We start from the raw sequence: 16528 nt of genomic DNA, 5'->3' as shown, positions 1-16528 counted from the left end.
AGCAGGGACAGCTCATGACTGCTCTACATCATGTCTGCTGAAGCTGTGAAATGTGAAGTGGTTTCAGGTGCTTCCTCGCAGCCAGGGTGGCTTACGTGACTGCACAGTGACTGGATGGTTTGGCTGGGATCTCACCACACAGGTTTCACTTGTAATCAGCTGGGTTTCTGGGTTCTCCTCCCTCTGTCCACATGGTTTCTCTGTGATCTCTCCAGTGCTTCCAAGAACACAGAAGTGCAAGCTGCCAGGCCTTGAAGCTTAGGCCTAACACGTGCACAACATCACTTCTACTGCACGTTAAAGCAAGTCACATGTGCAGCCCGGATTCAAGGGGTAGAGAATAAAAAGAGTATGAATGTCAGGAGGTGTGAGCCATCAGTGTAACAGACTATCACACAGGTGACATTGATTAATTCAAGCAAGTTACATAAGCCCTAACATCCTATATATTAAGCATATTAAGGTGACTATTATAAGTTTATAGATTATAGTTAAAAATTTATGGGTCATTTGTTGTGGTTGTTCAGTCACTAAGTCACATAACTCTGTGGACTGTAGACTGCCAGACTCCTCTGTCCTCCACTATCCCCTGGAGTTGGCTCAAATTCATATCCATTGAGTTGGTGATGCTATCTAACCATCTCATCCTCCACTGCCTCCTCCTCCTTTTGCCTTCAATCTTTCCCAGCATCAGGGTATTTTTATGTGGGTCATTATTTTAATATTAAAATATATACACTGATTCATGTTTCTTTTAATTATAAGTGACTCAGAACTAATATTATCAGTTTTACATCAACTAGTGTCTTTCATTCCTCTCCAGTTCTTGGTTAGCACGTAGCTCTTTTTAATTTATTTATTTTTAACTGGAGGATAACTGCTTTACAATATTGTGTTGGTCTCTGCCATACATCAACATGAATCAGCCATAGCTATACATATGTCTCCTCCCTCATGAACCCCCCTCCCACCTCCCACCCCCTGCTACACCTCTAGGTTGTCACAGAGCACCTGATTGCTCCAGGCAGATGGTCTCAGTCCAAAAAAAAAAAAAAGTTGAAAACCACTTTCCTAGTGGTCAAGAAGTGAACCCTTAGGAATCTTCTAATAACTAGAGGTATACAGTGGACAGGGCACTGTTTCAACCCTGAAGGGGCCTAGAGTCTTGCAGTAGGTAAAGACACTGCAGTGTGGTGAGTGCCACAATGGAAAAGCCCAAGGAGTTATTGGAGACCAGAGATGATATGTCCAGCCCAGTGCAAGCAATTAAAGGGAGCTTCTTAGAGAAGGTGATACTTGAACTGAACTCCAAAGGCTGTGTAGGAGTTGCAGAGTTGAAGAAGGATCAGCAAGAGCAAAAGCCCAGAGATGGTACAGCTATCAAGATCTGACTAGTGATTTTTTTGGAAGGATCTGAACCCTTCTGGGAAAAGAGAGGGGTTCATATCTTTTCAAAAAATCACTAGTTTTTAGTGAGTCTTCCCTTTAAAAAATATACTCATTGCAGTTTGTTATAAGTCATCAGACATATATAAATAATCTCCCCCAATCTGATGCTGTATTCATGAATTAATGTTATTATGAGAGCAAAGAAGAGATGAAGAGGTGTTTGTTCCTAGATAATTGTCTGTAGCTGATTCATTCGAATGAATAGAGAGACCTGGGGTGCAATTCAATACCCATTGAATTTGCTGTCTTCCTTCTGACTTGTGATTTCCATGCTGACATCTGTACAGAACAAATAGGGTTTGATCCACTATGCGAAATTGCAGAGCTAGAAAATGTGTTTGAAACCATTATTCCCACCCTCTCATTTTTAGACAAGCAACCGAGGCCAGGGGAGCTCAAGCAAGTGCTCAGAGTGGCTTAGTTGTAGGAACATAAAACACTCTTCTTCCACCCAAGCCTGACAATATCTAATCTGAGTGCTATTTAGAAGATCATATTACATTTTATTTTCTGCCAGCCAAGATGTTGAGGGTGGTAATAAGAAGATTGTTCACACTGTAAAGAGGCCCCAAGAGGGGAGTGATAGGGCAGGCTGCTGGTAGGGAAATGCCAAGAGATGTCAGCTGGAGCAAGCCCTCTTGTGTTGTAGCTGTCATCTCTGTCAAAAGGCAGACAAACAGAGGGGACTGTCATGTGGGAGCATGGTCAGCAGTGACTATCTGGAGAGTCAGGCAGTGTTTGCTGATGGAAATAAAGAATGGTGCAGCTTTACTAAAAATAGAACTACCACATAATTCAGCAATCCCAGTCCTGGGCTTATATATGGAGAAAACCATAATTTGAAAAGATACATGCACCCCAATGTTCATTGCAGCCCTGTTTACAGTTGCCAAGACATGGAAGCAACCTAGATGTCCATCAACAAATGAAAGAATAAAGATGTGATATATATACACAATGGAATATTACTCAGCAATAAAAAAGGATGAAATAATGCCATTTAGTAGCAACATGGATGGACCTAGAGATTATCATACTAAGTGAAATAAGTCAGACAGAGACAAATATCACATGATATCACTTATATGTTGAATCTAAAAAAAAAATGGTACAAATGAACTTATTTACAAAATAGAAACAGACTCAGACTTCAAGAACAAGCTTATTGTTACCAAAGGGGGAGATGTGGAGGGGGAGGGATAAATTAGGAGTTTGGGATTAACAAATATATACTGCTATGTATAAAATAAATAATCAACAAGGACCTAATGTATAGCACAGAGAACTCTACTCAATATTCTGTAATAACCTTTATGAGAAGAGAATCTGAAAAAGAATGGATATGTGTATATGTATAAAGGAATCACTTTGCTGTATAGCTGAAACTAACACAAAATTGTAAATCAACTATAATATAAAATAACATTTTAAAAAAATGTTCCAGTTTCTTCCACTAGGAAGCCAAGCACTGCGCTGCAGTGGAACAGCAGTTATAATAACAGAAGTATTTGTTGAGTTGTTGCAACATGTACCTCTTTACCTTGTTACTCCTTCTCAACTTCCTCAGAAATCTTTCCATCTGCCCTGTGCCTGCTACAGACACATTGGCTGGCCTCATAGTTCCCTGTCCATATCTGTATCACTCCTCTTACCAGCTCATGTGTTCATTATCTGTTCAGATATCTGTCTCCCATCAACTACTACAATAGGAAAATATAAATGATTTCTGTGTTCTATAGGAATACAGCTAGGAGAATAGCTTGATTTGCTAAAAAAAAGTTTTTGAAAAGCTATAGAAAGAAATGACCTTTGTATCTAGAGCCAGAGTACTGGTTTGTTAGGAGGAGGAAGGAGTGAAGGGAACTCCAGGTAGATTAAAGGCGTGGTGGGTTTGTCAGTCCATTGACTAATGTTCATGAGGCCTTGCCATGTGTCAGATATTTTGCCAGGTGCTAGGGGGACATGGTAGGTTGGTTTGGCTGTAACAGGGAGTATGTGGAGCAGGAGGTCATTGGAGTAAGGATGCGGAGATGAGCTGCACCACAGATAAAGGATCTTCTGGAATGGGCTGAAGAACCTGCCTTTTATCCTGGAAGACAAAGGAGGCCTCTAAAAGGTTTAAGGAGGTAAATGCTAGAGTCAAATTTGGTTTTAAATGCAGAGGTTATCTAGCACAGATATGAAGTGATTCACAGGATATACTGTTAAGTGAAACCAACAGTGTACAAAAAACAGTCCACAGTGTGCTACCTTTTGTATGATAGAGAAGGGGAAATAAGAAAATATCCATATATCTGCTCACTGATGTGAAAATAAACAGGAAGAATAAACTAGAAAACATAAGGATTGGGTGGGAGAAAAGATGGAAAGGAGGCGGGTGGGAACAGAGTAAAGGAAACGGGAAAGCAAGACACTGTTTTTTATATAGTTCTGACTTTTGAAACCATACTAAAAAAGAATCTGTGGGAATGGAGAAAAATCTCTACAGTGAAATACAAACAGGAATGAATGGGAGTGGGAAAGAACTAACCTGAGTAACTTTTGAAAATAGTACTTTGAGGGTATTGGCTAAAGACAAAGGAGCTGTAAATAAATCTAGAACTCTGTTTTTCACAGAGATGTGGCTAGCACTTCTGAAATTACTTTCTGTATAGTTTAGAATTGAGAAAAGTACATTGTCGATAATGGAAACAGTTTGTTGGAGAAAGGAGTTTAACAGTATGGAATGAGAGGAGGCTACAATTGACTCTGTGTAGTGTATGAGTGTGCATCTGGGGTTTTTAACATTCATAGATGGATGGAAGGATGGTTGGAAAGATAAATAGCCAGAAATGAGCTATGTGTGTATACGCGCATCTGTTTCCTAGCTCTGTAACCAATAGGGCCTAGAAGAAGTGAGACCTCAGTAGCAAAGAGCATACCTAGTACCCAAACCTTGGTTTCAAAATCCATTCTCCACTAAAAGGAATCAGGGCTCTTTTGAAAAATGACTGATTTTAGGACCAGAACTGAGGAAGTACAAGCTGAGCCTGAAATATTTTGTAGTATCAGAAAATAAAGATGTGATCAAAGAATGATAGGAATATGTCTGAAGAATAAGGAATCACTTTGAATGAGCTTGCTCTGGCCAGATCTGGGACAATTTGGACTCAAAACAAGTAATGATGGTAATGGATCATAACCCATTGAATAAAGTAAGAATCTATGAATATAAGTAAATATACATTATGTGGAAATGTAATAAGCATATTATACTTACATATTTATCATGTATATTTACATAAGCATTTTATATATCTATGGTATGTGTCGTATTTATAGTATAAAGAAAGTATAGTCTAGTATAAAAAATAAGGAAGAGAAAGCTCTATCTTACAGTATAATCCAGCTAATAAATATAGAAGCGAGGGTGGAATTAGAAATTCACTATCGTGGTAATAATTAATCCAGGAAAGAACCATCAGTGGGTGCTAAAACCATCAGTGGATAAAAGTTTGATGAGCAGTTACAAAATTACTACAACCTGGAGCAGGATATCAAGTTCAGAAATCTACAGCACAACCCAAAGAACCCAGCTGCTGGCAGCTGCTGGCTTGTTGTATTGCTCAGTGTTGTATTTGCAATAGGATGGTAACAATAATGATTTGTTTAGGTTCCAGTATGTGACAGGCATTATACCAGGTGCAGTTTGGGGGGGGGGGGTGTTTGTTCTTCGCATATATTAACTCAATCCTAATACTAATTCAGTGAGTTTTTTTTATTAGTTATTCTCATTTTTAAGATGAGGACCCCAAGGTTCAGAAAATGGAACACTTGTCTAAAGTCAAATAATTGATAAGAGGCAGAAACAGGACTCAAATCCCCTGCCTTTTGAGTTCAAGTTCCATGGTGTTCCATCATGCAGTGTGTCTCTGGGTCCTGTCAGAGCTCTGCATTTCTGAAAGTATGCAGAATGGCAAGATCAGAGAGGCATTTTTACACAAAAGCATCAGGGGATTCCTTCTTTCTTCTTACCATATTTACTAAACGTCTTGCCTCATTTTCCTTATCTAAAAATAGGGAAGGCAAAGCTTAATTTCCATGGTTGTTATGAGGATGAAATTAGATGACATATATAAAGCAACGAGCACAATGTAAAGTAAGCATCCAGCATCAGTGTTTATAGCAATTGCAATGCTGAATTCCCTTGTATGATGGAAAATTTTTCTAAAGGCCTCACTTTTGGACTGAGTTGATAGTCAGAGGCCAGATCGTAAAAAGCTTTATGTATCATGAAAAGAAGACTACGTTTTATTCTATAGGCAATAGAAACCACTGAAGAATTTTATGACTTGGAAGATGTGATTCGGTTGGCAATTTAGAGCCAAACAAGGGGAAGAAAGCAGAAGCCAAGGCAGGCAGACTGTCAGGAGGCTGTAGTCAGAGACCAGGCAGATGAGGGTCTGAGTTAACAGACCAGCTGGCATGATGGAGGTGGGGGGGAGGTGCTGAAGTGGAACACCCAGTGGACAGTCACGCTCTCAGACTGGTGCCTGGGCTTGTAGGAAAAAAAGAACGAGGAGCTCAGCCTCAAACCTCTGGCCTGGGTATTGTATTGGTTCTTCTTGGGCATGATCAGAATGCAGAGGAGGGGCAGGTTGGAGGCATGGAAAGGTGCTCATTGAGGGTAGTTTGGGACAAACAAGGAAGTCACAGTGAAGTGTGTTGAAGTGGTAGTCGCTGAGTCGTGCCCGACTCTGCGACTCCATGGACTGCAGCCCGCCAAGCTCCTCTGTCCATGGGATTTTCCAGGCAAGAATACTGCAGTGGGTTGCCATTTCCTTCTCCAGGGGATCTTCCCAACCCAGGGATCGAACCTGGGTCTCCTGTATTGCAGGCAGATTCTTTACCGACTGAGCTATGGGGGAAACCCAAAGTGCAAGCCCCGTCACAGTAGACAGTTGAATATGCAGATCTGGAGTGAAGGGAGCATGCAGGCCTGGAGGTGGCACTAGTGGTAAAGAAGCTGCCTGCAATGAAGAAGACCCGGGTTTGATCCTTGGGTCAGGAAGATCCCCTGGAGGAGGGCATGGCAACCCACTCCAGTGTTCTTGCCTAGAGAATCCCATGAACAGAGGAGCCTGATGGGCTACAGTCCATGGGGTCACAAAGAGTTGGACATGACTGAGGCAACGAGCAGCATGCCTGGGAGTTATTGAAATCATGGAGGTGGATGAAGTTCCCCAGGGAAGGGATATAGGGTGAGGATGGGGCAGTATTCAACACACAGTATTTAACAGTGGCAAAAGAAGTGGAAGGAGACTGAGGAGGAACACTTAGAAAGATGAAAGAGTTTCCAGGGGGTTGTTTTCTGCTGAGGATAAGGCCACAGAGGGTGCAAATAATTCGAGGAAGGCCTGAACGTGCCTGTTGGATTTGGCAATTGGGTCAGTGGTTTTGACCTTAAAAAAAGAACACCCAGTTATTTTAACAGCAAATGGATTTATTCAAGCATAGCAGAGGAATTGCACTTTGGAACAAGTGAGTTGTGGCAAAAGCCACAGAGAAGTCCAATATATAAAAGAGAGGAATGTTATTTTATCAAGAAAAAGGAGGAAGTTGAGAAGGGGGTGTTTTGAGCAAAAGTCCATGAGAGAAAAGTGAGAGTTCATGGTGATGACCATTACTCATTCGTTGTTGAGTTGTGGAGGTGGTCAATTTCCTTTTTTTTTTTTCAAAGAAACTATTTATTTTTCATTTATTTATTTATTTATTTTGCTTCTCTGTGTCTTAGTTGCTGCATGTAGGATCTAGTTCCCTGACTAGGGATTGAACCAAGGCCCCCTGCATTCGGAGCACAGAGTCTTAGCTACTGGACCACCAGGGAAGTCCCTGAGGTAGTCAGTTTTTTGTAGGAAATGCAATGTATATCTTTTCCTGTTGGTCTGTGCTTGATGGTTCTTTCCCATTAATACTCCTTCTGTTGGGGTCCAAAATCACTGCAGATGGTGACTGCAGCCATGAAATTAAAAGATGCTTACTTCTTGGAAGAAAAGTTATGACCAACCTAGACAGCATATTAAAAAGCAGACACTTTACATTGCCAACAAAGGTCTGTCTAGTCAAAGCTATGGTTTTTCCAGTAGTCATGTATGGATGTGAGAGTTGGACTATAAAGAAAGCTGAGGGCCAAAGAATTGATGCTTTTGAACTGTGGTGTTGGAGAAGACCCTTGAGAGCCCCTTGGACTGCAAGGAGATCCAACCAGTCCATCCTAAAGGAAATCAATCCTGAATAATCATTGGAAGGACTGATGCTGAAGCTGAAACTCCAGTACTTTGGCCACCTGATGTGAAGAACTGACTTATTTGAAAAGACCCGATGCTGGGAAAGATTGAAGGCAGGAGGAGAAGGGGATGAGAGAGGATGAGATGGTTGGATGGCATCACTGACTCAATGGACATGAGTTTGAGTAGGCTTGGGGACTTGGTGATGGACAGGGAAGCCTGGCATGCTGCAGTCCATGGGGTCGCAAAGAGATGGACACGACTGAGCGACTGAACTGAACTGTTGGAGTCTATGATTGACAATTCCTCCTATAATTGACTTCTGTGGCAATTGCATGAGAACTCCCCCTTCTGGCCTCACCGCTCCATTTTAGTGAGGGTTCCCTTAATTAAGTTTCATGACTGGAAACTAGGCAAGACCAAGTGCCCAGAAACAGAATTCAGTTGGCCAGTGGATTAAGAAGAAAATTAAACTTTTTAAGGAGAGAAACTAGAGTTTGGATGCTCCCTGATACACAAGCATCTCACTCCCTTGCCATGTATTTCTTCCTACTGTTGGTGAGCTCCGACTAATGGAAGGTCTTACAGAGGCTGTCCTTACAGAACATCTATCTTCTGCCTGCACTTTCCCTCGGCTCTAGCTCAGCCATCCAGGTCCATACCAACCAAGTCTATGTGCCACCCCAGAGAACTGTCCATTCTGCTTCCTCACTCCATCATCTCTTCCAGCCCCTTCATTCCTCAGATCCCCAGACTCGCAGACTTGCCTTCAACCCTGACTCAACAGTGGATTCTCTTTTATTAAAACTGGGTTTGATTTTTGGTAACATCAGTCTTTATTTCTTGTCCTATTTGGCTGGTGACTTTTCAACATTTTTAAACCTCAACTCAGAATAAGAGATACATGTTGCATTGTGGTAGGTGTATACATGTATGTATAACTGAAAGGAGATGCACTCTTATTTTCAATTCCATCATTCCATTCCATTCTGTGCTATTCTATATCATGTTTTTAGATGCTGGTCTTAGCCTGCCACATTAATTTCACAACCCATTAAACTGATTTAGAACTGGTGGAGCCACGAGGGGCTCAAAGGAAAAGATATTAAGTATTTGTCTGAATCCACTCCCTCCTCTCTTAGGCTGATCTGCACCAGAAAGGCAGGCCTTCCCTCTAATTATATTTTTATGGTTCTAAGAGGAAAGAGTCACTTAAGATGCCAGCCAACCTTGAGGGGGAGGGTTGGTATTTGAATTTGCAGAGTGGTTTCGTGACTCATCAGAGGAAGGTAAGCAGCTCTAATGGTGGAATTTAGAAATCAGTGGAGAAGAGATGGGCTTACCTTTCAAAACACGCCCTGTGGGCTACCGTCCCTGTGCTTTCTCATGAGACACCCGACAGCCTGGAGTATTTTCACGCCTGGAGGATGCTCTTAGGTGGCCTTACTACCACCTCTGACGAGGGACGTTTACAATTTCCCAGAGTTTAGGAGTATGGCTGCCTCTTCATCCGGGCTACCCAACCCCCACCCCAGCCATCCAGCTGTCTGGACTTGTATTTGTCCGGTCTGTATGTCCTCTTCTTCCCTGGGGTGGCATTCCCCCACTGCTTGGAAACCACTGTCTCCAATAGAGCTTTCAGCAAAGAACATTTGGGAATTTTTTTTTTTTTTAATAAGAAAAGATGACGTGTATTCTAACATTCTCATTCACAATTTCTTTTCTACTCGCCCCAGGAAGAGCAAGGATTTCTGAATATACCTTGACTACCGATAGAAGGATATTTTTGCCTGAGGAATAGCAGAGGTCTTCTCTCATCTGCTCAACGATACCTGCTGCTGCCATAGACACTTGGGTCCTCGAGAAATTTCCTGAAGGGCTTGTCTGTCACGTACCTGCAATGAGCCAGGCCCTAAGCTGGGCCACGGCTACAGCCTGGTAAACAAAACTCTCTCCCAAGCCTCAAGCGCTCACACCCAGGGAAGATGAGTGAAGATCGCTGGGTGTCCCTCACTCCAGAAGAATTTGGCCAACTGCAGAAATATGCGGAATGTGAGTAAACGGATGGACCCATCTCGGTTGGGATTTCCTCTTGGTTGGGGAGAGCATTTTTGGAGAGCAGAGTAGTGTATCATAGCAAAGCAAAGAGAATGAGATCAACTTATTATCTCCTTATAAAAATAGAATTTGTGTCTTTAAACATAAAAATGCGATTATCTTTATACTCTATAAATGATACATTCTCACCAGAGAAATCTGGACTATCCAGGGAAGAAAAATAAAAAGTAGGTTAAAAAATCACAGCTAAACGCTATGAGCATCTTGTCACACTCCCATCCTGTGTATATTGCTTTCTGTGGTCGAGTTCCTGAATATACCTTTTTCCTTTTCGGTCTTCATTTTTTTAAATAATGTAAGATTGTGTTTTCTCAGCTTGTCAAAACCTCTTTCTGGCCTACCTTTTGAAAGGCTGCAGGCTGCTTGGTTACAATGTTGCTCAGTCATTTTCTTTAATATCCTCTTGAGTTTGGACCCAAAGCCTTCTTTCAGTAAGATACAGTTTTCTGATGCCTGCCACTTCTTTCACTTTGTATTGGAAAGCCTGGGCTTTCATATGGGGCTCTCGGTTTCACTAGCTGCACCCAGGAACAATGTCAGTGCATCAGCACACAGTGGGGGCAAGGCCTACATACACTCACAGCCCACAGCTGTGCCCCCCGCAGGCCGCTCCTAGTCCTGACTGTTGACAGGAGTTGGTCCGGGCTGACCGCTTCACTCTGCACACACACAGTGCCTGTCATGATTGGGCAACGGCACTGATTTTTACAGAGCCCTTTGTCTTTCAGAGCCCTCAGCAGCACTCCTAACCCCACCCCATTTTTCTAACTCCTCTCCCTTCGCATTAATTGTACTGGTGTTTTTGTAGGTCATTCAACCTGTCACTCCTTGACCTGCCCTACAGCACTTGCCCAGGCAGATCATCCTCTGAAGTGGGGCAGCCTGCCCCGCTTCCACAGGGCACTGGTCTGGGAGTCAGTCTCTGGGATGTGACAGCCCTTAACACCCACCCCACCCTTTAGATCCCCTCCCCCACACCCCCAACCTTAGTGTCCTCTTATGCAAAATGAGAGGGTTGGACTAGATGATCTTTCCCTGTGGTCCCTCCAGGCCTAACACCCCATGATTCCATGTGATCCAGCTGTAGGACTACTGGTCTATCTCTCCCTGGTACTCTGGAGCCCAGGGCCTCTTGTATGACCACAGTAGATTTAGAAAGTCTGAAATGTATTGGCAAGGAGCAAGGAATCACCCTCCAGGGTAAGTGTTAGTCATGGGCTTCCTTGATGGCTCAGATGGTAAAGAATCTGCCTGCAATGCAGGGGGACCCGGGTTCAATCTCTGGTTTGGGAAGATTCGCTGGAGAAGGGCATGGCTACCCACTCCAGTGTTCTTGCCTGGAGAATCCCATGGACAGTAGAGCCTGGTAGGGTTTCACGGAGTTGCAAAGTTCATGGGGTTGCATAGTTCATGGGTCGCAAAGTCTGTCTCTCCCTGCTACTCTGGAGCCTGTGTCCTCTTGTATGACGACAGTAGATTTAGAGACCTCTGAAATGAATTGATAAGGAGCAAGCAACCACCCTCCAGGGTAAACTCATCTAATTCTGCCCACTCTGTGGGTCAACAAAGTATCAGGCCCTGTCAGGGAGGAAGAAGAAGCAGAGAGATAAGGCTTTGCCTGAGGAATCGGAATCTTGTTAGGGCGGCAGAAATGTACTTTGACATAAGTAGAGAACAGACTCAAGACAGCAGGGAAACCGTGCACAAAGGAGAAGGGAATTTGGAGCTGGGGGAGGCTGAAAGGAGTGGCTTAGGATGTGGCTCCGTCGGTGAAGAATCCACCTGCTGTGTGGGAGACCTGGGTTCCATCCCTTGGTCAGGAAGATCTCCTGGAGGAGGGCATGGCAACCCACTCCAGTATTCTTGCCTGGAGAATCCCCATGGACAGAGGATCCTGGCGGGCTGCAGTCCACAGGGTTGCAAAGAGTCAGACGCAGCTGAGCGACTAAGCAGAGCACACACAGGATGACAGAAAGTCTCTCACAGCTCTTAGGGCCAGAAGTCCAACATCCAGGCTCCTCCTGAGGGCTGGGAGGGAAAGATCTGTTTCCTTGGCTTATGGGTAACTGTCTTCTCCCTTTAGTTTTCACGTGGTGCTCTCCCTATGCATGTGTCTCACTGTCCAAATTTCCCTCTTTATGTGGAAAGCCTTTTTTTTAATCCTTACTTTTTAAATTTGTTTTTTATTGACATATAGTTGATTTACAATGTTGTGTTAATTTCTGCAGTACAGCAAAGTGACTCAGTTATGCATATATATACATCCATTTTTATTTTCTTTTCCATAATGATTTATCAAAGGGTATTGAATATAGTTCCCCATGTTATACGATAGGATTCTGTTGTTTATCCATCCTGTGTGTAATAGCTTACATCTGCTAATCCTAAACTCCCAGTCCATCCCTCCCCCACTTCACCTTGGCAACCACAAGTCTGTTCTCTACGTCTGGATAGAGTCATTTTGGATTGAACCCACCCTACTCTAGTAAGACCTCATCTTAACTAATTACCTCTGCCATGACCCTGTTTCCAAATAAGGTCACATTCTGAGGTACTGAGGAATTAGGACTTCAACATATAAATTTACAGGGGAGACAACTTAACTTGTAACAGAGGATTCATCTGGGTGAAGTCTGTGGAGGAAAGAGTTTAAGACGTGAATAGTAGATGGTCGGGGGAGGAGTTGAAACAGGGGGAGCAAAGGTGAAGGGGAGCAAAGGGGGAGGTTGTGCGGAGGTAAGAAGAGCTTCTGGGCCAGGTGAGGAGAAGGAGCAGGAGGATGGGGAGGCAGACAGGGGAGCGAGGGGGTAGCAGGAGGCCTGGGACCCTGCCTGTCAAGGCGTGGCCTTTGGACCGAAGTGGCAAAATGTATAGCCATGGATCTGATGGCTGAGTGCAGGGTGCTCTGGACGAGAAAGTTGCCAGGTCAGGGAGGGCAGACAAGTCCTCTGGATGAAGGATGAAATCTCTCATCTGAACTGAGGCACAGAGCTAAAATGGGGAATGTGGCAATGAACAGATGCTAATTTATGGGAAATTACTGAGGAAGTACCCTCAAAACTTGTGGAACAAAAGGAAGCCAGCAGAGATACCTCAAAGCCTGTGAATCTGTGCATAGTAAGGGACAGAGGGGTCCAGATGTGGCAAAGCCATTGTGGAGGCAGGGGGTGAAAAGAAACTCAAGTATTTGGTAGGAAGTGGCTTCTCTGTGGTCTTTTTTTCAACCATCAGCTTTATCCTTCTTGGATCCATCCTCATTTTGTCTGTGTCTCAGGACAGGACAAGGGGCTCTAGCACCATTGTTCTAACAGAAAAGAAAAACAAAAGATGTGATTCTTAGAAAATGATTAATCCTCAGAGGAAACCCTGAACAAGGCACTTCTACCAATTTTAGATGCATTCTGGCGTTTAGTCAGATTACATTGCCATAGCAACTGCTCTTCCATAACCATAAAAACAGGAGCTCTACAACAGCAGAATAGCTGAAGCGTACAGCCTGAAAATTGAGAACTTTCTCCAGTGGAGTTCTAGGTAGGAGAGGCCAAGAATTTCAGGACAAGAGGTTTTCGATATGCTCTGTTTCAAGAGCATAAACCTTGCACCTTCTCTGGTGCACTTCAGTCAGGGGAGAAGCTGTGTTAAACTACCCTTGGATATTATATATATATATACACACATATATATATTATATAATTGACAGTGGCATGGCACGCATGTGTGCTTAGTCATGTCCAACTCTTTGTGACCCTATGACGGTAGCCCACCAGGCTCCTCTGTCCATGCAATTCCCCAGGCAAGAATACTGGCATAAAAAAAAAAGAATACTGGAGTGGGTTGCCATTTCCTACTCCAGGGAATCTTCCTGACCCAGGGATGGAATAGAACCCAGGTCTCCTGCACCTCCTACATCAGCAGGTGTATTCTTTACCACTGTGCAATGTGAATTAAGAGTGCTTGTCAAAAGAATAATATGACAATAATATGACAGCTTAAGAAGTTTTTTTTGTTACGAAATAAAAACAAATGTAAAAATTTTGAAAGTGAAAAAATGAAATTTAAAGCTACTCATGATCCTATCACACTTCTCTGATGACTCAGTGGGTAAACAATTCCGCCTGCAGTGCAGGTGGCGCTAGTTTGATCCCTGGGTTGGAAAGATCCCCTGGAGGAGGAAATGACAACCCACTCCAGTATTCTTAGCCTGGAGAATTCCATGGACAGAGGAGCTTGGCGGGCTACAGTCCATGGGGTCACAAAGAGTTGAACACGACCGAGCGCACGCGCACACACACACACATGATCCTATCTCTCAGTGATAACCACAACTCATATGTTTATGTATAAATATAAATATTAAAATACATATTACACGCATATGCATATATATTTAAAAACATCTAGACTATTTTGTGTGCTGTTGTCTTCACTCTACCAATATGTTTCAGTTATCCATTGCCGTGTCAAAACAGGCTCAAAACTTGATAAGTCAAAACACCCATTTTGGTTTTGTTCCCGTGATCCTGTGACTTGGGCACCTGGAAAGGGCCCAGCAAGATGACTTGTTCCTGCTCCACAGTGTTTGGGATTGCAGCTGGGTTGCCTCACATGACCCTGTATGGCCTGTTCACTCACTTGCCGGTACCTCGGTGCTCCTCCATGGGGCCTGTTCCTCCAAGCACTTTCTCATCTTCCCTGGTGACTCAGAAGGTAAAGAATCTGCCTGCAGTGTGGGAGACCCAGGTTCAGTCCCTGGGTAGGGAAGATCCACTGGAGAAGGAAATGGCAACCCACTCTAGTATTCTTTTCTGGAGACTTCTCTGGACAGAAGCGCTTGATGGGCTACAGTCCAGGTCACAAAGAGTTGGACATGACTGAACAACTAATGCTTCAACTTTTTTTCAGGGCCTCTCCATGTGGCATCTCTTGCCAGCAGGGTTACTTGGATTTTGTACATGTGGCTCAGAGCTCCAAGATATAAAAACAGCAGCAGACCTTTTCAATACCTGGATTGAGTGCTAGACCATAACTCTGTCCACATTCCATTGCTCAAAGCAGTCACAGACCCGGGCCAGACATGATGGGGTAGAGGAATGGACTCCACATCTCATGGGACAGTGGTTCACATAGTGGGGAGGAAAACTGACAGCAGCCATCTCTGGGCACTGCCTAGCACACAACGTGTCATGATGCATTTCCGAATCACCCAGTACTTTTCAGAAGCATGGTTTTTAGTGGTTATAGAGATTTCTTTTGAGTGCACATACATTATTTTATTTAACCAAATTACTAGCTGTGATCTTGCCTGTGTGCTCGTCACTTCAGTCATGTCTGACTCTTTGCAACCCCATGGACTGTAGCCCATGAAGCTCCACTGTCCATGGGATTCTCCAGGCAAGAATGCTGAAGTGGGTTGCCATTTCCTACTCCAGGGGATCTTCCTGACCCGGGGATTGAACCTACGTCTCCTGCGTCTCCTGCCTTGGCAAGCAGATTCTTTACCACTGAGTCTCTGGAGAAGCCCAACTGTGATCTTAGGATGTATTAATAGACTCATAATTTCTAATAAGGCAAATAAATATCTACATTCTCTCCTACCCTTATCAGGCCTCTCTAGAGAACTGGATTTATTTCTGGGCAGCACAGTTTACTACAGTTTACAATGGACAAAGCAGAACTTGTTGAGAAGTGCCCATGGCACGGTGAGGCGCCTCAGGGCCTAGTTATGAAGAAATAGAGGAAAACACTATGTATATTTGCTGGAAAGGGAGAGACTCAGGGAAGAGTGAGGGAGCACTAGTTGTGTTAAAAATAGCCACAGTACTATTGTGGGGAAAAGGTGTAAAGTTAATAGTGAACGGCTTTAAGAAGTAGCTTTAGGACAGATTGGAGGAAATCATCAGAAGAAAGACTTTAAGGGATACATTGCTTCCTAATGATCAAACCTGTCTAAGATGGAACAGAAGGGACTCAAAACCACTGTTTCCTTTTGCTACAACTGTCTGGGCAGAGTTGGCCGAGACATTAGAGAGATTGGAGCTTCAGATGTCTGGTTGATTAAATGACCTTCATTAGCCCTTTCAATACTTAGTTTCTATGTTTAAACAGGTTTCTTTTTCAACTTTGGAGAGCATGAGCATATGGAAATGCCTCCTACTGACCCTCCTAACAACTTCAGAAATGTAATTGGCTTATTGTCCTGATCCTGTTATTTGGGGGGAAGGTTTTTTCCCTCATTTTTTCCCCATGATTTACCAAGGACAGAAATTATCATCTTATTCATAAAGCAAAAAAGCAAAAAAATCCTGATAAAACATCCATTTTCGCCTTTAATTCTCTAAGAAATGAAGCCAAACATTTCCTACATCAGTTAGTGGTTGCTTGATTTTTTAGACCTTTTAAAGCTAGAAGAGATCTTAGCCATGATCAAATCCAACTACCATCCATTTTACAAATGAGAACACTAAATTTAGAAGAGCTCAGTGACTTCCCTAAAGTCACGCAGAAAATCAGTGGCAGAATAAGAATTAGAACCAATGTTTTCAATTTGAGGTCAAGTTTAATTTGTTTCATTTTCAGTTCCAACAAACTAAACAGAATCTACTCATTGGAGCTCAACTTTCAGCCATACACTGATAAAGAATATATATATGTATATATATATAATATTAATATATATTTAATAGAACACAATTTTT

At 43.1% G+C, this 16528-nt stretch overlaps 1 protein-coding gene across 3 annotated transcripts in view; it reads left to right on the top strand.

Moving 5' to 3' along the window:
- DGKG (diacylglycerol kinase gamma) overlaps positions 1-16528 on the top strand; it is a 218151-nt gene that overhangs the window by 35928 nt on the left and 165695 nt on the right. For all 3 annotated transcript variants that reach the window (XM_043874877.1, XM_043874876.1, XM_043874875.1), the window contains exon 2: positions 9452-9767. In XM_043874877.1, coding sequence (XP_043730812.1) covers positions 9701-9767 — 67 coding nt within the window. In that variant the 5' untranslated portion in view covers positions 9452-9700. The remainder of the gene's footprint in view (positions 1-9451; positions 9768-16528) is intronic.

This window comes from Cervus elaphus, chromosome 19 (assembly GCF_910594005.1).
Source record: "Cervus elaphus chromosome 19, mCerEla1.1, whole genome shotgun sequence".
NCBI classification, from domain to species: Eukaryota; Metazoa; Chordata; class Mammalia; order Artiodactyla; family Cervidae; genus Cervus; species Cervus elaphus.
The sequence above is the reverse complement of the archived record's forward strand: the minus strand, read 5'-3'. Positions and strand labels throughout refer to the sequence as shown.